We start from the raw sequence: 22,045 nt of genomic DNA, 5'->3' as shown, positions 1-22,045 counted from the left end.
AGTCAGGCGCAGCACCCAAGCCCCTCCCGCGCACGACCCGTTTTCCCGGGCGGGGTCTCAGCGCCAACGCCACCTCCTCAAGGAAGGCCTCAAGGGAACTGCCCACTGCTGGAACTCTCCAGGCGGGGGCTCCCAGAAGGTACCTCCCTGTAGGCAACTTGCCCATCCTGACAGACTGGCGTCACCGCCCAGCCGACAGACAACTAGCAGGGGGCAGGGAGGGCCTGCAGTTGGCCCTGCTCGGCAGGCAGGGACCAACACACCTTGGCCTGGAGGCTCCTGACCCCGCCTGTGGCCACAGCTGGGGTGGGATGGGAGGCGGACCTGGCCCCCAGGGAGAGCAGGCGGACAGCTCCAGTAAGGAAGGTGGCACTCGGGACACGCACCGCAGGGCCACCCTCACCCCCGTGCAGCTGGGCCTTGCGATGGACCCAGCAGCAAAGAGCATCCTGCCAGGCCTGGCACCAGTGAGGACTGTACCAGGAGCCTCGGGTGTGGAACTGGGGGCCAGCGGGATGGTCGGACAACGTCCAGGTCTGACCCCCAGCACGTCCTGGGCTAGGCCTGAGCGTCCCTTCTGGGTGGGCAGCTCCCCGCCCCCTAGAAACAGCTTGTCAGGACTTGAGGGCCCGGGCCCAGGGCCTACCTTGCACAGAAAGACCAAATGTAGGCCGGAGGGGGCAGGAGCCCAGGACGCAGGCCAGAGCAAGGCCTGAATGCCGAGCTGGGCCCCCACCTCAGCCCCAGGAAGGCTCTCTGCCCGCTTGTCCGCAGGCTGTCCTCTGCCCAGCGGGAAGGGCAGAGGCTCAGGGGGGGCGGGAGGAGCAGTAAGAAATAAGGCAGCTCCCCTAGAGCAGGGCCACCGCACACCCCAGAGCCTCAACACACTGTAGCCAAGCTGACAGCCGGAGGCTGAGATTGGAGAGTGGGTACTCCTGGCAGTGGGGAGGGGGACGCATCAGGGGGACCTCCAGTATTAGGCAGCCCAGCCTCTCACCCTCAGCCAGCATGGACTCAACTTGAGGTCCTCAAGGCTCTGAGGCTGCATCAGGGCTGAACTGGTCCTGACCTGGACCCGAGGCCTCAGGATGGTCACCCAGGCCCAGACGGGAGGTGTGAGCTTAGGAGGGATGTTCCCAGCCCACACCCACGAGGACGCACTTTAGTTAATTCAAGAATTCGTTTTCAGTAAGCAAGACTCAATATGGAAAAGACACAAGCGACGTTTAATCAGGAAACCCAATCTCACGTCTGCCCTGGACTGGTCTTCAAATCGGGGTGGGGGAACATGCTGGTCCAGCCGTTTCTTCCTCCCACCCCCTGCCTTTAGTCCCAAGTTCCTACCTTTGTACCCCCTTCACACCCACTGGCCATACACGGAGGACCAGGAAGAAGGGATGGAGCCCTGAGAATTCGGGTCTGGGGGCACTGACTTGCTCAAACACCCCCGGTCCCTCCAACACCTGATGCCCAGAGGCAGACCACACCCAGCATCTGCAGCAGCTGGGAGCCAGGCCTACCCGTGGGCAGGGCAGGGGCAGGGCAGTGGGGGGCTGTCCTCAGGAGGAAAGCGGAGACCGGGGGGAGCCCTGCCCCCCCAGCACCCTGAGATAGACCACGGGGCCCGGGGCCTCATCGGCTCTTCACCAGAACCCTGTAGAGGGAGAAGCTGAGGACGGCAGCGACGGCGGCCCCCACAGCCCCCAGCGCCACCCGGAGCCAGAAGGAGGTGGCCTGTAGCTGCCCGTGGACAAGGTGTCTGCAGGAGAGAGGAGACCCTTGCTGCTGTACCCCCGTCTCCCAGAGACCACAGAGCCCCCGCAGCTGCTCCCTGCCCGCGCCCACTCGACAGACCGCCCAGAGCAGGCGGATCCTATGAGGCCCGGTCCCTAGGGCCCGCCCTGCCCCACCACAGTCCCAACACCACAGCCACGCCGCCCTCCTGGGACAGGGTGCATCTCCCACACGGGGGCTGCGTGCTGGTACCCACGGGAAGGTGGCCATGGTGGCCAGCCGGGTGAAGATGCCCATGCAGGGCTCCACTGGACCGGCACAGGAGAACAGGGTGGGGGCGGGCAGGCGGTGCCGGCGGCAGAACTCAGCAGGTGACAGGCCGGGCAGCGGGACGCCTCCGGGCAGGTCAGCCTTGGAGCAGACGAAGAGGCAGGGGGTCTGCCCATCCATGTAGTGCTGCTGCAGGGCGGGGGCCAAGTGAGCACGCCGGGGGTCCCTGCTCACGCGCTGCTGCCTCGCAGGCCCCCAGGGCGGGCGGGACCTTGCCTTATAGACGCTGGCACACAGCGCGAAGGACCTGAGGTCACTGCCGTCAAACATCAAGCAGGCCACGTCACAGGAGGCGTCCGCCGAGGCGGTCAGCAGGCTGTCTGCAGCCACCTCGCACAGCTAAATGGGATGGCCACAGAGGGGCACAGGGCTGGGTCCCTGGGCCACGCTGGGCAGCGCCCCCCGCGTGCATGTGCCAGGCCACCCTAGGGACGCCCGGCACTCACGATTAGGTATTTCTCCTGCCCGTTGACCTGCACTGTGTCGATGGCATAGACGGAGGGCTCCCCGGCATCCTGGTGCTGAGGAGGAAGGCCCCTGCAGCTTACGGCTCAGCCGCTCCCCAGAAGCCCAGCCCCCAGGTCCCCTCACAGCCTCACGGACGCTCACCCCCAGGCTGTGGCCAAGGAAGGCCCGCAGGAAGGATGACTTGCCCACACCGCGGGCCCCCACCACCTTGCATAGGAGAACGTTTCTCTGCGTCTGTCCCTTCTCCTGGTCCAGTCTCTTCTCTCGGGTGACTGTGGGCAGGAAGAGAGGATGAGCAGGAGGCGGGGGCTGCGAAGGAAGCACTGGCCAGGGGCTGGGGTGAAGCGGGCACCCACCTGTGATGGCGTGGGCCTGGGAGTCCTGCTCGCAGAGCGTGGGGTAGCCCAGATAGCCCAGGTGCTCAAGAGAGCGCCGGACATCCAAGTAGGTCACCAGGCTGGGGACGGGAGAAGGGGGCATGTGGCGTCGCTGCAGGGCAGAGGGCGTGGGCCTGTCTGGGCAGGCGAGGGCTACACTTACGTCCACTGGCAGAGGTACCCGTGCAGGGGCAGCCTCCCGGCCTTGGTGCGGACCGTGCTGGGGAGTTGGGGGCCCCAGGGAGCAGCGGGAAACACGCTGAAGAGGCTCTGCAGCTCCGCCGGGGACAGGGCACCGTCCCGGTCCTGCGGGCAGAGGGGCGGCAGTGACAGGAGCTCAGGAGGCCACGGGGGTGCAGCCGGGGCCCAGCGCCCTCACCTGGTCGTGCTTCTCAAACATCCTCTGCACAAACTGGTAACCTCGGTGGTTGAGCTCGGCGCTGCAGCCAGGGGGCACACGGAGCCTGTGGGCGCCGGGTGGGGCTGTGCTCAGCTCCCGGGCACTGCAGGGCACTTCCTCCCAACACAGGCCGGCCACACAGCCAACCCCCCAACCCAGAGAAAGACATGCCAAGAGCCCCCAACGCAGGATCCAGGAGCCCCATGCCCAATCCGACACAGAGCGGAGGTGAGCCCTGAGCCTGAATGCCACTCACGGTGGGCAGAGGTAATCAGCTGTCAACTCCAGCGAGTCTCCATAGCCAAAGCGCCTCAGGATGGTCCACGTGGTCTCGTGGCGGCCTCGCTGGATGAAGAGCGTGTTCAAGAAAAGGAAGCCTGCTCAGGGGTGCAGAGGATGGAGTGGCACCGGACACAGCCTGGCCTTGCCCACCCCCGATCCCCGGGCAGAAAGGGCGTCAGGCCTCACCGTCCAGGGTTAGCTGGTCATCCCGCACACCTCCCGCCACGTTCTTGCTCACCACCATCTTCACGTCCTCCAGGGCCTGCGGGGCCAGCGGGTGCCCGAAGCAGGACGTCTGTCTCCAAGAGAAAGCAGTTGTTGGTCAGGGATCCTCTCCCTCTGTCTCAAGGGTGGCCCAGGAGTGGGGGTCCGCTGCTGCCAGGGGGCATGGGAGGAGCCGGGAGACAGGCAGGGCCGCACCTGGAAGGCGTTGAGCTCCTGGTCACTGAGTGCCTGGTCCATGTCCTGGTCTGAGAGCCTGAAGATGCGGGTGAGCGCCTGGGCGCACGCGGGCCTCAGCTGTGGAGACAGTGGCTCAGCAGCCCCGCCGCTCCCTCCTGCTCCCCCCACCGCCAGCACCCGCTGCCCACCTGCTTGGCCTCGGGGTCGTAGAGGGGGGCTGTGGGGTGCAGCACGGCCTTCTGAGCATAGTAGAACAGCTCTGAGATGTTCTTCAGGTTCTTGGCCGAGCACTGGGACGTGTGGGAGCAGACTCGGGTGAGACACGAAAGTGCATGCCCTCGCCTCTGCAGCCCCGTGGCCCTGGTCCACTCACCTCCACGCAGGTCTCAATCTCAGGGAACTGGCTCATGATGGGCAGCACGGCCTCCATGGAGCCCCCTGGCCTCAGGTCCGACTTGTTGCCCACCAGGATGATGGGAACCCTGGGGAGAGGCCCATGGTCACCAGGGATCAGGGAGCTGGCAGGGCCCAGCCTCCTCCCTGAGCCCTGCCTCCTACCTGGGTCCCCTCTTGGTATCCCCGTTCACCAGCGGGATCCATTTGGTTCGGATCTGAAAGTAAGAGCTGTTCGTGAGGGCTGGGGCCCACCCGGCCCACAGCTCCCAGGAGGAACTCTCACTTGGCTCAAGACAGGCCCACTGAGGAGCGAAGTCACAGCCACCGGCAACAAGGCCAGCGTGGGAGAGCAGCCAGCAGGCGGTTCCCAAACACCCACAAAGGGCCTGATGTCAGCAGCCCTTCCCCAGGGCCTAAAGAGACTCAAATGTAAGGCCATCCACCATCTCTGCTCAGACACGTTCCGAGGAATTCCAGGGAAGCTGGGTGCCAGGGGCCCCACGAGACTCCCCAAAGCCCTCGTGAAACACAGGGTCGGCTGCGGATGCAAGTTGCCCTGAACCTGGGCCAGCCTGGGGTGTGTGCGAACGGGTAGGTGACCAGGCTGAGCACCAGTGACGAGAACCTAGAACGCTCACCTTCTCGACGGTGGCCTCTTCAGACACGTCATACACCACACACACCACGTCCGCCTGTTGAGAGAGGGCAGAGGTTGCACAGCGGGACCTGAAGCTTCCTGCTCTGCTCACAGGTGAGACAGGACAGGGCTCAGAGATCAGAGAAGCCCACTGCTCCAGCTGCTCCCAGGCTGAGTCGCTGGCCGTTGGCCACCCACACCTCAGGCCAGCCCTTCGCTGCCCTCTTCTGCTGCAGAAGCCAGGCCCTAGTACTCAGCTCTGGCCAGCAAGTCCCGTGAGGACTCAGGACACAGCCACCCTGACATTTGGCACCCCAACCCCAGCCTCAGCTCTTCGCTCCCTGGCCCCTACCGACAACAGCAGATAGACAGCGACAGCACAACGGGGTGATGGTAAAACAGTGGCTGTGGCCTGGACCCTGCCCGGCCGCGCCCCAGGACACAGCGGAGGCTGCAGGGGCGGCACCCGAAGCTTGGTCCAGGCCCAGGTCCTCTCGAAAACAGGAAGGCAGAGAGCCCTCAGCCCTGGTCACGATACCCAATGCAACTGGGTTATCCAGGACGGTGTGCTGGACTAAAGGGTCAGGACTGGGGGTGTGGGCACACAGCTGTCAAACGGATCACTTTCAAGAACTTGGAGGCTGCTCCCCAGGGTCCAGCAGAAGAGGGAAGACGAGGCAGGGAGGGCTGGAGGGCTGACCAGCCCGGTGCGCAGGAGAGGTGGAGCCCCGCCCCCGCCCGAAGAGCTCGGGACAGAATTAGCAAGGCTGTGGCTCCTTAATCCGCTCCCTGGGAGGATGAAGCGGATCCGGCCCGCGGCGGCCCCGCCCACAGGCCATGAGCCCTGACCCCGCGCCCAGCAGCCCCCCAGGACACCCTGTACCTTGTCAATCTCACCCTGGAGCTCCTCCACCGTCTGCTCCGTTTCTGAAACAAGAGACCCCGCTGCAGACCTGCCAGAGACGCCGGCTCCCGGGCGGAGCAGCGGGCGGCCGGCCGCGCTACCTGAGTAATCCACGATGTGGGTGGGCACCTTCTCCGGGGTGACGTCCGCGGGAATCGTGATCTCCTCCGCCCGGGCGGGGACCTGGGCAGACGCGGCCGTGAGGGAGCCGGGCGGGGGCGCGGGGGGCGCAGGGGTCGTGGGGACGCAGGGGCGCGGGGCGCTCAGCCTTACCTCCTCGGGGAACTCCTCGCCCACCAGCGACAGTATTAGCGACGTCTTCCCCACCTGGGCTGCGCGGGGCAGCGCGGTCAGCGCGGCGACCGAGGTCGCGCCGCTCCGCCCCGCCCCGGCCCGGCCCCGGGACCCCCGCCCGCCCCGGACCCAAGCGCCTACCCTCGCCCAGCAGCAGAATGCGCACGTCCCGCTTCATGGTGGCACCGGGAGCTGCAGCCCGGGGACACCCGCCCGCCCGCGACCGCGACCCAGACCCGGCCCCGCGCTCGCGGAGCTCGCACTTCCGGCCCCGCCCGCGCAGCCGCACTGAGGCCGGCGGGCCAGAGCGGCGGCGGAGTGCGGCGGCGCCTCCGTGTGGGCGCGCCGAGCACTGCGGGCGCGTGCGGTCCTGGCCCAGAGCAGGTCTGGGGCTGGGGGTAAGCTGAGCTTTGGCAGTAGTCTGCAGTGACAAGACGACGATGCCTCACCGCTACACGCACATTTATTTGAACTGTACAAGGCAGAAACAAAACCCCAAGGGAGAGGAGCTCCGAGTACTTCCCACACGTTCAAGGTCCTGATGCTTCACACATGCTCCTAAGGTGCCGGTGAGGAGAGCCCACTGGGCCGACAGAACCAGCACAAGGCCCGGGGCGGACCCAGCTTCTCAGTCAAGCCTCTGCCAGGCCAGGGGCCCAGCTGAGTGGCAGGGCTCAGCGGCCTGTGACTTCCCACACCAAGATCTCGCTGTGGGCTGCCGTGAAGAGCAGCTGGGCTGACGGGGCGAACCTGCACAGCTGCACAGAGTCGTCATGGCCCGCAAAGTCCTGTACGGCCCCCGATGCGCAGTCCAGCAGCCGTACCATGCGCTCTGCAGGCAGACAGCAGGGGCTGGGCCAGGGTGGGGGCGGGGGGCCTGCTGCCCCCTGGCCCTCTCTCCAGATGGTGCCTCGCTGGGGAACCCGGCGCCCCACCCCTTCACAGACCCTATCTGTGAGCCCCAGGAGTGGTATCCTCAGTCCACTTTTAGGGACAAGAAACCCGGGGCCCAATGGTGAAGAGTATGGCTCTGTGAGGGAACACAGCAGTGCCCAGCCGGCCCGACTCGAGTCACCAGCACTCACCAGAGAAGCCAATGGCCACAAGGTGGGCCCCAGGGCACAGACTCATGGACACAGCAAAGAAAGGCAGCGGGATCTTCTCCACCACCTGCGGGCAGCAAGCATGAGGCTCTGGGGGAGGGGCCCCTGGCCCTGAGACCTGGCCCTCCCCAGCCCTGGGTCCCTCAGGCTCCCAGGACCACGGCGAAGTACACGTGCCTGCTTCTGGCGGAGGCTGTAGAAGACCACCTCAGGGTACACGCCAAGGCCTGCACACACCAGCAGCGCCGGGTCCCAGGGGCAGAAGGCGGCGAGTGAGGGTGGCAAGCAGCCGGGAACCTGTGGGGGCACAGTGCAGGGTGGGAGCCGGGGGCACTGCGCCCACGGGGCCGCCGGGACTCTTACCTCTGTGAGGCCGGGTGCTGGGAAGCTCAACCAATCCACGAGCTCACAGTGGTCCCGCAGCCAGTCAGAGGCCCACACGCTGACTCGCTGGTCCCCGCTGGCGGCCAGCCACAGGTCCACGCCCTCTGCCCCGAAGTCTCCACACTGGGGGAACAAGGGCTAGTGGTGCTGCCTGCCCTGTTCTCCCACCCTGTCCCACCAGCACCCCAGCCTGTGCGAGCCCCACCCAGAAAGGACCAATCATGTCACCTCCTTCCTCGTGCTCTGGAGAGTGCAGATGGGGGCGCCGCGATGGTCACTCAGCACCCGGAAGGTCATCCCTGTGCGGAGGCGGCTCACGGCCACGAGCCCGTCCTTGTCTCCAGAGATGATGGTCTGACCTGGGCCAGGCAGACCCCATGCTGTCACTTGTGCGCCCGGCCTTCAGCCCAAAGGCGCGACCTGGGCCAGGCAGAGCCGCAGAGCCATGCCGCCACCGGGAGCCCAGCCTCACCGTCAGCGGAGAAGGCAAGGGCCCTGATTGCAGCCGCGTGAGGGCACATCTTGAGCTCTACGGCCGAGCGTGCGATGCTGAAGACCCGCAGAGTCCCGTCGCTGTAGCCCGCTGCCACGTGCTCCTCTTCTGGGCGTCCGCACGACGGGGGGCTCCAAGCCAGGCAGAGGCAGCTCTGGGGACCACCAGCGGAAAACATCAGGACCCCCCGGGAGGGGGCGGGGCCCGGGCCCAGCCAGACACCAAGGCTGGAGGGAGGCCATGGGGCCTGCATGAGGCCAGGCCAGCAGGGACCTGGCCCGGGCTCTACCCGGATATGCCCCCAGCCCCGGGCGTGCCCCCAGCCCCGCTGAGTACCTGGCTGAGCACCTGGAACTGGATCAGCAGCTCCGTGCTAGCCACGCACCACACCCTCACGCTCCCGTCGTCACTGCACGTGGCGCAGTGGGACTCGTTGGGGCTGAAGGCCACCTCATTCACCTGTGAGGAGCCACCAGCCTGCCTGAGCCCATGGCCAAGGAGGAACACAGCCTAGCCATGTGGCTCTGGAGAGTATCCGCCTCCCCCTGGAGTCTGCCAGGCCCCAGCCCTGCCATGTGACACAAACTCACTGTCCCAACCTCCCGAGGTCCCCCACGAGGCCTGGGTGAAGGCCCCTCCCGAGGTTCCCTACGAGGCCTGGGTGAAGGCCCCTCCCGAGGTCCCCCACGAGGCCTGGGTGAAGGCCCCCACCCGAGGTCCCCCACGAGGCCTGGGTGAAGGTCCCTCCCGAGGTCCCCCACGAGGCCTGGGTGAAGGCCCCTCCCCAGGTCCCCCACGAGGCCTGGGTGAAGGCCCCTCCCCAGGTCCCCCACGAGGCCTGGGTGAAGGCCCCTCCCGAGGTCCCCCACGAGGCCTGGGTGAAGGCCCCTCCCGAGGTTCCCCCACGAGGCCTGGGTGAAGGCCCCCACCCGAGGTCCCCCACGAGGCCTGGGTGAAGTAAGGCTCCCTCCCAAGGAAGGTCCCCCATGAGGTCTGGGTGAAGACCCCCTCCCGAGCTCCCCCACGAAGCCTGGGTGAAATGTGAAGCCCACCAGTCAGCTGAACTTGACCGTCCACTTGCTGGGACGTGACAGAAAGAACTGTTCTGACAAAACCTAGAACACAGGACTCCTGGGGACCACAGACTGAACTAAAGGACGTGCTGTTAACCAGGCCTCATGGGGGGCTGCGCAGTGGGGGGTGGCCTGAGATCGTCACGTGTGTGGAAAGAAAGATTACACAGAATCAGGGTCTCTGGTATAAGAAAAAGGAGATGAAGACCATGCACCAATGTGTGGGCAAAAGCCAAGTCTTGAATTTGAATAAAAAGCTAAAAATTGAGCCCTGCCTGGGTGAGAAGTGCTTGTCCCTCTGACCCACATACCATGACCTCTAAGCCCAGTTCCCACTGGAGGGGCACAGAACTGAGGCAGGCAGGCCAGGGTCAGGCAGAGCCACAGAGGGAGGGCCTGGAGCACGCGTGCCCCTCGGGAGGCGGGACCAAAGTCAGCACCAGCTCTGGGAGACTTGGTACCAACAAGGCCACTGCCACTGCCACCAGACACGGGCACTGCTGGAGAGACACAGCGCTCCCCAGGGAGTCAACGCCGACTGGCTGGCCCTGCGCCAACTGGCTGGCCCTGCCTAGACCCCGGCCCGGCCTCCAGACCCCCGGGATCCTAGAGGGGCACACCCAGCCCCGCTGGTGGGGGATCCCAGCAAGGACGACCAGCTTTCTCCAACAAGTAAACTAGAAGCAAAGGGGCGGGACAAGCAGGGTCGCGAAGGCCATGGGGCCTGGGGCTGCTGCGGGGACACCTCGCAGACACAGCACCCATGGGCAAGGGGGAAGGAGCGAGGAGGCTTCCCACTTGTGCGAGCAGCGGCCCGGCACTCACCTTGCTCCGATGGCCACTGATGAGGCGAGTGCTGGTGCCCTCAGCCCAGCTGATGTACCAGAGCGTGCCCGCTGTGGTGCCCACCACACCCATGTCCATGCTGTCGTGGAAGACCGCGCTCACGATGGCCCCGTCGAGGGTCAGCTCGCGCTCCAGAAACACGGAGCTGGACCTGGAGAGCAGGGATCGCAGGGCAGCAGCGGGAGGCCAGGGCGCCAGGTGGATAAGCCCACAGCCCTGACTTGCCCGAGCACACCCCTGGGGGGCGGGTCCAGCCGGTTGGAGCGCTACCTGCGGACACAGCACGCACGCTCACCTGGCCCCCGAGCCCCTGTGCCGCAGCTCCGGCACAGCCCCCACAGCCCACAGGCGCAGCCGCCGCGTGTTGCTGCCGCTGACCAGCCAGGTACCCGAGCACAGCAGCACTCCTGGGGAATGGGAGCTGGCGTGAGCCGTGTCCCCAGAGGCCTGGGGCTCGAGAGGGCATCCCACCGCCCTGGCACTGTGACTCCCAAGGGAACAGCGCCCCAAGGGCCGTGGGCTCGTCTGATACCCACCGATCTCGCCATCGTCCGCCTCCCAGGCCAGGAAGCAGCAGCCGGCACGTGTGTCCCACACGGACACCTGGCCCTCGCTGGAGCCGCAGTACAGCAGGGGCGCGGCCCCGTAGCAGAGCGAGCTCAGCTCGCAGCCCCCTGCCTCCTCGGGGACTGGCTCCCGGTTGGCCTGGCGGGAGAACAGCAGGGGTCAGCCACGCCCGGGCCGCCACACCCCGTCCTCCAAGGCCGCCTCCCAGCCCCGGCACCTGGAGGCTGACGTCGCCCGCCTGCCCCCACAGCAGCTGCAGGATGAGGACGCCCCGGCCCACGCAGGCCAGCTCGCCAGCGTGCCAGGGGCTGAAGGCCATGCTGTGCACTGGCTCCGGGAGACGCAAGGAGGACAGGAGCTCACAGGTGGCCGTGCTCCACAGCGCCAGGGTGCCGTCGCCGCAGTCCCCTGGGGAGACGCAGAGGGCCCGTGTCAGCAGCCCAGGGGTCCCAGGATCGGCAGGGGCTCAGAGACCACCATCCTCCACCCCTGTCCACTGACCCAGTGTGACAAGGAGCCTGTCGTCTGGTGAGAAAGCCAGAGCCTGGACTGCAGAGTCGTGGTGAGAGAGGAGCTGCCGGCAGGAGCCCCGGGGCACGTCCCAGAGGCGGATCTGGCAGCGGGAGGCAGTGCCGCTTCCGCCGGAGGCTGAGGCCAGGACCTGGCGGTGGAGGAGCACCATCAGCACGGAGGGTGCAGTCCACGGGCCCGCTCGGGTTGCAGGGGCACCTCAGCTCCAGGCCTGTGCAGGGGGCCGCAGGGCGGGCACCTGGGCGTCGTGGCTGAGGGCCAGCGTGGAGATCTCCTCAGGGTGACCGAGCCAGTGCTGCTGGGCGCCCGAGTGCAGGTCCTCCACCACCACCAGGCAGCCGCACGTGTAGGCGAAGAAGCCTGTGGGCAGACGGAGCCCGGCGGGCCAGCACACCATGGCACGCTTCCCCACGGGCCCAGCCACAGGGGCTCACACCCGCGCCCCACCCCCCCACGGAGAAAGGCGGGGGGGGCAGGGGGCCCAGAGGAGCATCAGGACAGGCCCCCCACAGCCCCTGGGCCGTGGCCACACCCGTGTGTGGGCTCCAGATCAGGTTGGTGCGCCCGTTCCCGTTGTAGCCCACGACGGCCTTCAGACGCAGCCACTCGTCACCAGCAGGTGGCAGGGAGAGGCCCTGTGGGGAAGCGACCAGGACGCGGGGTCCCCACCTCAGACTCTGCCCTCAGGCCAGGCCTGGATGGAGCCCGCAGGTGTGGCTCCGGGGGTGAGGCGGCAGAGGGCAGGACTGTGGGAGGACGGGAGAGAAGGGAGGCCAGGCAGGGGCTCCTGGGAAAAGCCTGGGGTGTGGGGAGACCTGGGCAGGGCAGGGAGGAGCCTGGAGGAGGCCTTGGTGGGGGGAGACGGGAGGGAGCCGGCACGGTGTGGGGGAGGGGGCACACAGGACACTCCCCGCCCCACTGGCACGGAAGCGAGCCTTAACCAGCCCGTTGGAGGCATGGACCGGGCTTGAGATGGAGGGTGACCAGAGGCCTCTAGCCCAGGGAGCTGCCCCAGGGACACGCCAGGAGCCACTGCTGACGGTGGGGGAGCCCCTCGGACACCACAGGCTGCATTGCCCAAGCCCAGCCTCCACAGCATCCGTCAGTGGCCAGGACCAGGAGGACCCCCGCCCGGCCCACCTGGGCCGGTGAGGAGGCCTTGTAGCGCGCAGTGAAGTGCCTGTAGGAGTCCGGGCGAGCGAGGGTCTGGGCCCTGGCTCCCACTGTGCTGCAGGCGCCTGTCGGGCAGGGCGAAAGGCTGTAGACCTTCGGGAGCACACAGCGACCTCCCCGCTGTTGCCCTGCCCTGGCTGGTCAGACGCTTGGAATCAGAGGGCACTGGCGGGCCACATCGCCCTGCCCGCCTGGCTTGACTGGGGCCTCGGGCTATCTGCCCTGCAGGTGACCCCGCCTTGTCTGCCGGGGCAGCTGGCTTTGTCCTTAGACCACCTGGAGTCCACGAGGTACAGGCACCTGGGCCCCAGCCCAGTTACGAGGGACCCCGCCCCACGCTGCTGCCCTGCCCCTGCTTACTGGGCCAGCCACAGGGGTGGGGACGCCTGCCAAGGTCCCAGGGGCCTCCTGTCACCCCACAGGCCCCATCGTCAGCCTGGCCAGCCTCCTTCTGCACCAGCACGGATGGGCCTGAGGCCTGATGGAGATCCTCGGGGCCACGGCTCTCGTCTGATGGGAAGAGAGCACCTGGGGAGGTTGGGGAGACAGCAGGGGTGGGGAGCAGGCGCTCTGAGCCCCCAGCCCGCCCCCAGGCCAGGAGCAGCAGAGCACGTAGGGGGGAGCCTCCCCCTCCCAGGACCCCCACCCTCACCGTCAAAGCCCTCAGGGGGCCCAGCACAGAGGCCCGGCTCGGGCGGGAGTGCCAGGGGTGACACAGACACCTGCCGGGGGGGCCCTCTGGCCCCGGACGCCACGCCCTCCAGCTCTCCTGCACCCGGGCCTGCGGACGGAGGAACCAGGCTGTGCTCAGAGACGAGGAGCAGGGGCACAGAGCAGGAGGCGTGCCAGCCCCCCGCTCCCAACCAGCTCTGGCCTGGGGCCCCAGCCAGCATTAGCGTGTGCCTCCCACACCAGGGGTCACCGCAGGGCCTGCCAGCCTGGTGGGGCCACTCACCTGCTTCGCAGGTCAGGGGGGGCCTGGGAGCACCCTGGACACTGCAGAGACGACAGAGGAAGCTGTCAGTGTGTGTTGGGGGTGGCGGGTGCCCAGAGAGGCCTGGCAGGTTCAAGTGAAGGCAGACACCTACCTGCCTGGGGACCACCCCTCACGGGGAACCAGAACATCCCAGAGAAAGATGGTGTCTCCCACGCTGAGGAGCTGCTGCTGGTCGGGGGTGAAGGCCACGGCCCGCACTGGCTCCGAGTGGCCAATGTACACCTGGGGTGGCGGTGTCGTGCAGACCTGAGGCACGGCCCTTGCGCAGTATCAGCGGGGCACCCAGGGCCGTCCTCCACCTTCCTGCCCACCCACCTGGGACACACACCTGGCAGGTGAGGCCAGCCTGCGTTGCGTAGTCCCACAGCCTGACAGCCCGCTCGGCGGCTGTGAGCAGAAAGCGGCCATCTGCGCTGAGGGCCAGGGAGGCGCAGGCCGTGGGGTGGCCACAGGACAGCTGCAAGAGAGTGCGCTTGCTGCGAGGCAAGGTGGGCGCACCCGGGACTGCCAGCCAGGGGAGCCCTCCCCAGAGCGCAGCCACCCGGGAGCAGCAGGCAGCCCAGGGCCGCCCCGCCGTGGGCAGCAAGGCCGGAGCCGGGAGGAGGGGGGCCAGGTCGCCAGCCACGGCCTGGGCTCACCTGCCGGACCACGCGGCCTGACCTGGCGTCCAGCACGGCGATCGTGTTGGAGGACATGGACACCAGCAGGTGGCTGGGGGATGAGGGACCAAAGCAGAGGGCCACAGCCGAGTCCAGGCAGCTGCCAGCCAGGTCCAGGGCACTGACGTCGATCCTCAGAAGCTGCAGGAGGAGCAAGTATTGCCCCCATGAACTCCAGGCGGAGCTGGGGCCCCCGAGCAGAGGCCCAGGTCATGGGCAGCCTCGGGCACTCTGCCATGCCCAGCCACCCGCAGCTCATGGGTCCTCTATGCCCCTGAGGGGCCCGGGACCTGGGTCCTCTCTGCAATGAGTGTGGCCTCCCGCCCACAGTAACAACCCAGCCACCAGGATCAGGGGTGCCCACAGGGCCTGTGCACCCTCAGCAAACGTGCAGGGCTCCGGCTGACTCACCTCATCCAGTGAGGCTGTGTCCATGACGCTCACCGTATACTTGGAGGGACCCACGAAAGCCAGCAGGCAGCTGTCCCCGCTGACCACCAGGATGCTGGAGCTTGGACAGGCCTCCTGGCACACCACGTTAGCTGCCAGCACACGGGGGCAGGCAGTCAGCCGGGCAGGGCGGACCCCACGGCAACGTGCACTGCCCGAGCGCCGGGGCTCTCCCAGTGACCACCCAGAGACCGCCTGGCTGGCCAGAGACACAGTGTCCATGGGGGCCCGGCCCTGCCCTCTGGTGCTCGGGCTGCAGGCGATCACCCACTCCTGGCGCAGGGCGGGCGCACTCTGATCTCCCACTTGGGGAGTGCTGGGCAGTCCTAAGATCACATCTGGCCCCATGGGTCTATGAGTGAGGCTATGGGACACAGTGCCGTGGTCAGGGAGGTACTGGGAGGGCCAAACGGGGCCGGGCGTGGGGGCCTGACCTGCTACTCGCAGGACGCGGCACCGGGGCGCACCGCTGTGGTACTGGGTCAGGGCGCCCTGGGAGCAGGCGCTGAAGAGGAAGCGACCGTCAGGGCTGGTGGCCAGGCCGGTGATGGCTCCTCGGTGACACCTGCACCACACGGAAAGGTGTCAGACGCCACGTGTCCAGAGGCAGCAGAGGGCGGGCGTCCACGTGGGTATCTGTGGGGCAGGCCTGCCTGGGCACCCACCTGTGCTCCACCAGGGCCTTGGCAGACTCCAGGCTGAAGGAGCGGACGGCCCCGCTGCTGAAGCCGCAGAAGAAGGTCGGCTGCGTGGGGTGGAAGGCGACAGCACGTGGGGCCTCCTCGGGCGACGTGAAGTCATACAGCTGTGGGGGGGGCATGTTAGGGCAGACAGCGGGCCCCCGAGAGCCAGTCTCCCCAGGGGGCTGGAACCTCAGGCCCCAAACCCGGGCAGAAGAACCCAGGGCCCACCCTCCAGGCCTCAGTATGGCCTGTGGCTTCCAGATCGCCCTCCCAGCCGGTGCCCCTCTAGCTACACCCCACCTGCTGCAGGGTCGCCAGGTCCCAGACGCGCACGGTGCAGTCCTGGGACACAGTGGCCAGCTGTCCCCGGCTGCGCTCGGTGGCAACGGCCAGCACCGGGGCGGTGTGGGAGCGCACAAGCATGCGATACTCCTGGGACGGGACGTCCAGGAAGCCCAGGTGACCCGAGGATGTGGTGGACAGCACACGCAGGCCGCCGGGGCTGACGCGGACGGAGGTGACTGGCCCCTCGTGCTCTGCAGGCAGGGGGCTTGGTGACCATCTGAGCCTGCAGTGGGGCGGGTCCCGCACCAGAGCCCACCCGAGCAGGCTGAACCAACCCCTAGCCCCTCGTCCAAGACAGCAAGAAGTGTGTTTTCCTGCAGCCTGGAGCCCTGTCTCCCTGTGAGCTAGGACCAGCACCGCCCCCGTGACTACCCACTCCCAGGTTCAGGACACAGCCCCGTGGAGCCCCACGCTGTCCAGCCTGGGGACACGGCCCTCCTGTGCCGCCTCGGGGGCGAGGTGGTGTGCAGGCCCCACCTGCCTCCAGGAGGACGGAGGAGAAGTCCAGAGGCCAGAGGCGCAGGTAGCCATCCTCGGAGCCCACGGCGCACACGGACCGGGAGATGCCAAGGCTGCTGATGGCGATGCCGGGGCCTGGGTGGGGGGAGCCGGGTCAGCCCCCAGCAGCAGGGCCCCTCCCCCTGCACAGCAAGGCCCACCTACCCGAACTGAAGGTCTGCTTCTGTGCGAGGGGGTCGCGGGGGGTCTGCAAGGGCAGGAGGCGGCGAGCGTGCCGCACGGCCATGCGCTGGTGGTCAATTTCCAGGATGTGGCCGCTGCGGCTGCACACGTAGCTGCCAGGGAGCAGCAGGTAAGGGCTGTGGCGGCAGGGGTGGGGCGCCGGGCCTTCAGGGAAGGGGGCGGGGAGGGGGGTGCTCACAGAGTGTGGCCATCCTGGGCTGGCCCGAAGGCCAGGTCGGTGAACTCCAGAGCGTGGTGCTCCCCCAGATCCACAGCGCAGGAGCGCAGTGTCCCACCTGAGAGCCGCCACAGCCGCACACTGCCCCGCCCGCACGATGCCATCCTGAGAGGGTGGGAGGTGAGTGGGGCGAGGGGCGGGCTCACGACTCAGCGGCCCCAGCACCCAGAGAGGGCAGGCAGTCACCTGGCTTCGTCGAAGAAGGCCACCCGGAACGCCTGGACATCGGCGTCACTGTGCGCCTGCGCGACGATGACGGCCTCTCCGCCTCGCCCCAGCTGGGCCACGCCCCACACCAGCACCATCTGCAACAAGCCTGCACTGAGTGCCTGCCCACCCACCCGGCACCTCCAACAGAAGTCAGAGAAGCCTGCCCGTGCCCACCCAGGGAGTCCACAGACATGTGTCTGCAGAGAGGAATGGAACACGCAACCATAAGGGGAGGGGAGGCCCCGGGGGAACACCCAGCTTCAGAGACACTGGCGTGAAAAAACATCTGTCTCAGGCCTGCAGGACTCGCCAGCAAAGAGAGCAAGGCCAGTCACTCGAAAGGCAGCTCCACCCACAAGGGCGAAACAGGTGCCCTGTGGAGCGTGTGACTTGGGGGTGCCCGGCCAGGCTGAGGGAGGCCAATGGGGGTCCCTGCCGCCCGCCTGTACCCTTGGACGGCTGCCCCACCTCCCCGCTGGCTCAGTTACCGTCCGCCCATGGCGGTCCTTGCCAACGCCGCAGAGCAGCTCCCCGCTGTTGGAGAAGCTGTGGACAGAGGCGACAGTAAGCGTCACAGGAGCTGGCCCCCACCCCTCCGGAGGCCCTTCACCCACCTGAGGGAGCAGATGTTGTGGACCGGGCTCCGGAACAGGGCCAGGCAGCTCCCCGTCTGGAAGTCCCAGAGACGCAGCATGCTGTGGGGCCGGGCCTGGGCCGAGGCCAGCAGCGAACCGCTCCCATCCAGCGCCAGAGCAGAGACCTGGGGGCAGGGAGTTAGGAAGGGTACAGGCCAGCAGACCAGGCTGCCCCGGGCCAGGGGTGCCCACCTTGTCTGTGTGGCCAAGGAAGAGACGCTGCTCCCGGGTTTCGACGTGCAGGACGACAACGACTGCGTGGCAAGGGTACACAACAGCAGCCCCATCCAGGGTCCACAGGGCCTGCAAGCAGGGGCCGGAGGCTGAGGTCACAGGCTAGTCAGCTTCACTCCCCGCCACCCTTGAGCCCCCCGAGACACAAGTACAGGATTCACCATGCTGCATAAGCCTAAAGGACAGAAAGCCTGGTTGTACGTGGGTATGGCAGAGCTCCCGCTAAGCAGGGAACTATAGGGTTAAACTAACAAGAGGCTGAGAGCCCACAAAGACTCAGAGCCCACATCCAGGACAGCCTAGTGAGCACACGGCCACCTCTCCCACGGCTGCCTCCACAGGGACCCTGTCTTGCCCACACCAAGCCCCCTTCGGCTGGACGACACGCATCCAAGACTTAAAGGATGAACAAGGGTCTCAGGTCTCTCAAAGCTCGAGCATCTGGACCAGCACCACCCCAGCTGGTGCTCACAACACAAAGGGCCGCCTGTGTCTGGACATCACAGCACCAAGGACGCACCAGGCGTGTGCGGACGCGGGCGGGGCTGGGTGACCACAGCAGTGCGGGGACCTGGTGCCTAGGGGAGCTCAGAGGCCCACAGCCAAGGCAGGGAAGTGCAGCATCTGCCCGCTGTCTGCTCGGTGTAGCTGACGCTTATAAGACCCAACATGAACACAGGATCCCTCACCCATTTGGTGCTGTGACCCCCAAAGCCGATGACCCCCTTGAGCCTCAGGATCGGATCTGGGAGGAAGCTCTGAAACAGGCAGACGCACAATGAGACCCAGGTGGCAAGGCCCCCGTTGCAACAGGGCTGTCCTGCCCAGAGCCAGTTCCGGCCTCCCAAGAAAGCCACCCAGTCCTGAGCTCCGGCCAGCTACTCTGCGGCAGGAAGCCAGGACTGCAGCCACTGCTGGATCCTCCAGGTGCCCCAGCCCTGAGGTTTCCCCGCAGATCACCGGGGCTGGGGGCAGGGCACCGGCTCTCTTACTCTTTGTTGAAAACGCTTCTTGCCCAAAGCCGCCTCCGGTAAGCTCTGCTTCTTTCCCAAAGCCGCCTCCGGTAAGCTCTGCTTCCTGCCAGGAGACTGGATGGGAAGGGACCATCAGAGGGGACCACCTGCCCCTCGCCCATTCCCAGGCGGGCAGCAGCCCGGCAGCCCTCCATCCACTGCTCATCCACACGCAACCCCCTCGGGGGCACAGTCCAGCCTCACCTCATGCGGAGCTGCATGCTCTGGGACCGTGGGCTCCACCGTCGGCTGACGGGCAGACACGTGAAGGCCGTCACCAGCTGCATGCTCATCAGTGGCCACCGCCCAGGCCGAGGGCTCCTGGATACAGCCACCAGGGCCAGCCACACGGGAGACCTCTGAGTGCTCACAGGACACGCTGACCTCCGGAAGGGGCCTGGGCATGGAGGGGGCCCAGCAGGACTGCAGGAGGACAAGTGCCCATGAGCACCCTGCCTGAGACCAGCACCCCCAGCCCCACCTCGGAGGGCGCCGGGCACTCACGGTTGCGGGGTCATGCTTCTGGACCATGAGGGCCCTGCTGTCCCGTGCACGCTTGCTGCAGGCCACTGGGGAAGGGAGCAGCCGCGGCACATGCCCCACTAAGACTGCAGCGGAGAAGAACCGACTGAGCAGAGTGCAGACAGGCACAAGGCACTGGGCAGGGGCGGCAGGGGGCCCGGCCTTGCCCACTCTGCAGGAGAGGGGCCACGCCGACAGCGGCAGCCCACCTAGCAGGGGCCCCAACACCCATACCAGCAGGAAAGTTTGAAGCCCCAAGCACTCAAGTCACAGCCTCCCGCTGCTCCAGAGCCTCAAGGCCACCTCCCCGCGCCCTTACAGGCACCACACTGCTGGGGTCACCTCCCCAGATGCAGCATCAGTACCCCTCTCCTGCCGAGCGCCATGGGCCCTGCAGACCTGAACCCCGGTCACCGCTGCCCCACAGGCCCACCTGCCTCAGGAGGGAAACCGCTCTTCTGTACCAGCTCGGAGGGCACGTGCGAGCTGCCGCTCGGAAACCTCGGTGGGGTAGAGGGAGAGTCAGCTTCCGGGACGGCCCTGCCCAACCTGTGCCTGGGACGGCAGAAGCACTCACCGGATATGGACATAGCGGTCGTGCCAGCTCTCTCCCTTTGGCACTGGGAAAGCCATTTCTCGAGGTATGGGGGTGACAGGCAGTTTTGCACGCCGGGCTTCAGCAACGGTGACGGCTGCAAAGAGCAGCGCTGGTCCAGGTCCAGGGAGCCGTCCAGGCCCCTCTCCCAGCCCAGGGCTCTCAACCAGGGGCCAGCAGGGTCCCGCCTGGCCACCAGCCCAGCCGCCACTCCCTCTGATGGCTGCCTCGGGAGCTGGGAGGCTCAAAGCTGGCACAGCATGGGCATTTCCACTGAGTGCCAGGGACGGAGCGGAGGGCAGCACACAGGGAGCAAAAGCAGGTGGGCTGCAGGCTAACACAGCTGGGGTCCTCACCGGGGTCGAAGCACAGGTCACTGGTGTAGAGGTTCCGGACCATCATGCTGGCACACAGCCTGACGCCCTTCAGGTGACTGTAGCATCGGTGCAGATACACCAGCAGGATGTCGTGCAGGTCAAGCTGCAGGCAGGTCCAGCGGGCACCAGGGGAGGCCACACCTGCAGGTGTGCAGGACTCGTGCCAAAGTCAGCACCTACCCTCTCACCAACCAAGCCACAGCACTGCGTCCTCGGCCTGTTCCCAGTCTCGTGGCCACAACCACGTGGCCCCCACCCAGACCTCCCCCTGAGCCTTCTGACTGGACGCCTCTCCCAGACCATCCCCGTGTCCCATTCATGCCTCATCTGCACGGTACCTTCCCTGGGTGTCCCAGCCTCACAAATGAAGGGGAACTGAAGCCACGTAGCTGTGGACTTGAACTCCTTGAAGAGGTTGGAGAAGGACACTCGGATGACCTGGCTGTCCTGTGGGACACAGCATGGACATGAGGGGTCCAGGCTGCCGCAGGAGTGCAGGGCCCCGGGCGGCCCCCCTCTCCCAGCTCAGCACCTCAGTGGACACATCCAGGTGAATGACGAAATGCTTGGCGGGCAATGGCCGAAAGAGCACGTACAGGTACCGTCCAGTCAGCCCCAGGGACTGGGTGCTGGTTTTGGGGAGCTGGATGTAGTTGCTCGCAGAGACAGAGCCCCGCACGCGGTACACGGTGCACTTGAGGGTCTTGTCCTGGAGAGAAAGACGTCTTGCAGACGTCCTGCAGCCCGGGGAGGCCGGGAGGGCTGCAAACAAGCGTCCATAGAGAAGAGAGGAGACGCCGCCGCCGGGCGCCCCGGCCACTCACCGTCACGGCGGCCACGTCGCCCTCCTTAGTGGAGCGCTTCCACTCGTTCACCTTGAAGTGTCTGAAGACGTTGAGGAACGGCTGCTGCCACACTGGGGGACAAGGGGACGTGAGGTGTCAGGCCCACCGCAGGTCCAGGGAGGGCCCGGCAGGGCCTGCGTTCTCCCCAGCGGTGACGGCCAGCGCGGCGCGCGGACTGGGCTGCGAGCGAGTCTCAGCACCAACCCCTGCGCGGCGGCCCGGGCCCTTGGACCCCAAAACCCAACACCGGTCCGCGCGCCGCTACCTCTCGCCATGGCGCCGCAGCTCGCGCTTCCCGCCTCTGCCGACGCGCACCGCACGCAGGGCACGCAGCGCGTGCCTAGCAACAGAAGCCCGGCAACGGCGCCACTGACGCCGCACGGCCGCAGGTACGTCACCGCGCCTGACACGTGACTGCTGCACGGGGCGGGGCCTGGCGCGGGGCTAGACCCTAGCTAGGCAGTTTCCCCCGCTACTTTTCTTCCGGTAGCCCCGAGTTGCTGTCTGGCCACTTCCTCTTTACTGCTGTTTTGCCACGGGACAGGAGCCTCCGCCCCCGAGCCTCTGCGGCCATCCCCAAGCCGGGACCCCGTGGGCTTGCTCTAGCACCGCCGGCACCCCAGCTGTGGGGTCTGATCCGGGAGGTTCCTGATCCTGAGGCCCGTGTTCGCGATGGGAGTGAGACGCAGCCCAGAAATCCTGACCGCACTTGGCGTGGGCGGTCCTCCCCTCCCCTGCTGCTGCCCAGCCCTCTGGAGGCGCTTATGTCAGCTGCAGGCCTCACAGGACCCCGAAGGCTCCCCGCCAGACCTGGGGGGGTTCAGATACGACAGCAGGCGTCCTGAAACCTGACCCCAATTCTGTGTGGCTGAGACCCCAACTCAGGGTCAGTTAAGTAACATCTCTGGGTCTTGAGAGCAGGTTTCGACACCTGACAATGATTACAGGGAAAGGAAGGGGGCGTGGGTGTCAGTGGGATTGGCTGGCATTTACAGACTTCTACGCAAAATGACCTGGCCCAGGACACAGGAAGGCAGCTAGGCAGGAGGCTAGGTGCCAGAGCTGGACAGAGCTTCAGCTGTGGGGAGACGAGACTACTGAGCGAGTCATGCCCGGCCTGGGGCCTGGACACAAGCGCACCTCCCCCGCTCACTCCCCACAGCCCAC

At 66.9% G+C, this 22,045-nt stretch overlaps 2 protein-coding genes across 5 annotated transcripts; both read right to left on the bottom strand.

Moving 5' to 3' along the window:
- Window positions 1–1,205: 1,205 nt before the first annotated feature.
- On the bottom strand, window positions 1,206–6,481 carry RHOT2 (ras homolog family member T2). 4 transcript variants are annotated; one of them, XM_055561452.1, is made up of 19 exons: window positions 6,366–6,481; window positions 6,204–6,262; window positions 6,032–6,113; window positions 5,910–5,953; window positions 5,028–5,081; window positions 4,552–4,604; window positions 4,367–4,475; window positions 4,182–4,283; window positions 4,012–4,110; window positions 3,778–3,886; window positions 3,566–3,686; window positions 3,289–3,373; window positions 3,073–3,215; window positions 2,889–2,989; window positions 2,674–2,804; window positions 2,511–2,585; window positions 2,281–2,403; window positions 1,991–2,193; window positions 1,206–1,759 (listed from the first exon to the last, which is right to left on the bottom strand). In XM_055561452.1, exons 1-19 carry the CDS (start codon window positions 6,400–6,402, stop codon window positions 1,633–1,635), a joined length of 1,857 nt encoding a protein of 618 aa, XP_055417427.1. In that variant the 5' UTR covers window positions 6,403–6,481; the 3' UTR covers window positions 1,206–1,632. The 4 variants fall into 4 exon arrangements, with proteins under 4 accessions (XP_055417427.1, XP_055417428.1, XP_055417430.1 ...); XM_055561453.1 differs by having other exon boundaries at window positions 1,991–2,190; XM_055561455.1 differs by lacking the exons at window positions 2,281–2,403; window positions 2,511–2,585.
- A 195-nt stretch (window positions 6,482–6,676) lies between these two features.
- On the bottom strand, window positions 6,677–21,912 carry WDR90 (WD repeat domain 90). Its single transcript, XM_055561451.1, has 43 exons — window positions 21,144–21,912; window positions 20,858–20,949; window positions 20,566–20,742; window positions 20,372–20,480; window positions 20,013–20,174; window positions 19,639–19,753; window positions 19,495–19,562; window positions 19,044–19,147; window positions 18,744–18,962; window positions 18,519–18,614; window positions 18,216–18,284; window positions 17,485–17,595; window positions 17,272–17,417; window positions 17,146–17,203; window positions 16,634–16,752; window positions 16,409–16,552; window positions 16,192–16,322; window positions 16,006–16,122; window positions 15,484–15,719; window positions 15,166–15,305; window positions 14,935–15,065; window positions 14,462–14,592; window positions 14,030–14,191; window positions 13,720–13,848; window positions 13,483–13,613; window positions 13,350–13,390; window positions 13,047–13,175; window positions 12,755–12,922; window positions 12,362–12,459; window positions 11,754–11,856; window positions 11,460–11,581; window positions 11,192–11,351; window positions 10,908–11,098; window positions 10,660–10,828; window positions 10,419–10,530; window positions 10,103–10,274; window positions 8,541–8,663; window positions 8,184–8,358; window positions 7,940–8,070; window positions 7,691–7,834; window positions 7,505–7,624; window positions 7,310–7,394; window positions 6,677–7,056 (listed from the first exon to the last, which is right to left on the bottom strand). The coding sequence occupies exons 1-43, from the start codon at window positions 21,151–21,153 to the stop codon at window positions 6,899–6,901; spliced, it is 5,508 nt and encodes a 1,835-aa protein (XP_055417426.1). The 5' UTR covers window positions 21,154–21,912; the 3' UTR covers window positions 6,677–6,898.
- Between the last annotated feature and the right edge of the window lie 133 nt (window positions 21,913–22,045).

This window comes from Bubalus kerabau, chromosome 23 (genome assembly GCF_029407905.1).
Source record: "Bubalus kerabau isolate K-KA32 ecotype Philippines breed swamp buffalo chromosome 23, PCC_UOA_SB_1v2, whole genome shotgun sequence".
Classification (NCBI taxonomy): Eukaryota; Metazoa; Chordata; class Mammalia; order Artiodactyla; family Bovidae; genus Bubalus; species Bubalus kerabau.
The sequence above is the reverse complement of the archived record's forward strand: the minus strand, read 5'-3'. Positions and strand labels throughout refer to the sequence as shown.

Excerpts from the sequence above, each read along its gene's own strand:
- RHOT2 (XM_055561452.1), bottom strand. The coding sequence starts at position 6,402 with ATGAAGCGGGACGTGCGCATTCTGCTGCTGGGCGAGG. Across the intron at positions 6,114-6,203 it reads GCGAGGAGTTCCCCGAGGAG|GTCCCCGCCCGGGCGGAGGA; the intron begins GTAAGGCTGAGC and ends GCGTCTGCCCAG. Across the intron at positions 2,404-2,510 it reads GGCAGGAGAAATACCTAATC|CTGTGCGAGGTGGCTGCAGA; the intron begins GTGAGTGCCGGG and ends CATCCCATTTAG.
- WDR90 (XM_055561451.1), bottom strand. Across the intron at positions 12,460-12,754 it reads CCACCCCTGTGGCTGGCCCA|GCGCCTGCAGCACAGTGGGA; the intron begins GTAAGCAGGGGC and ends CCTGCCCGACAG. Across the intron at positions 11,857-12,361 it reads AGGCCTCCTCACCGGCCCAG|GGCCTCTCCCTGCCACCTGC; the intron begins GTGGGCCGGGCG and ends GCTTCCCCACAG.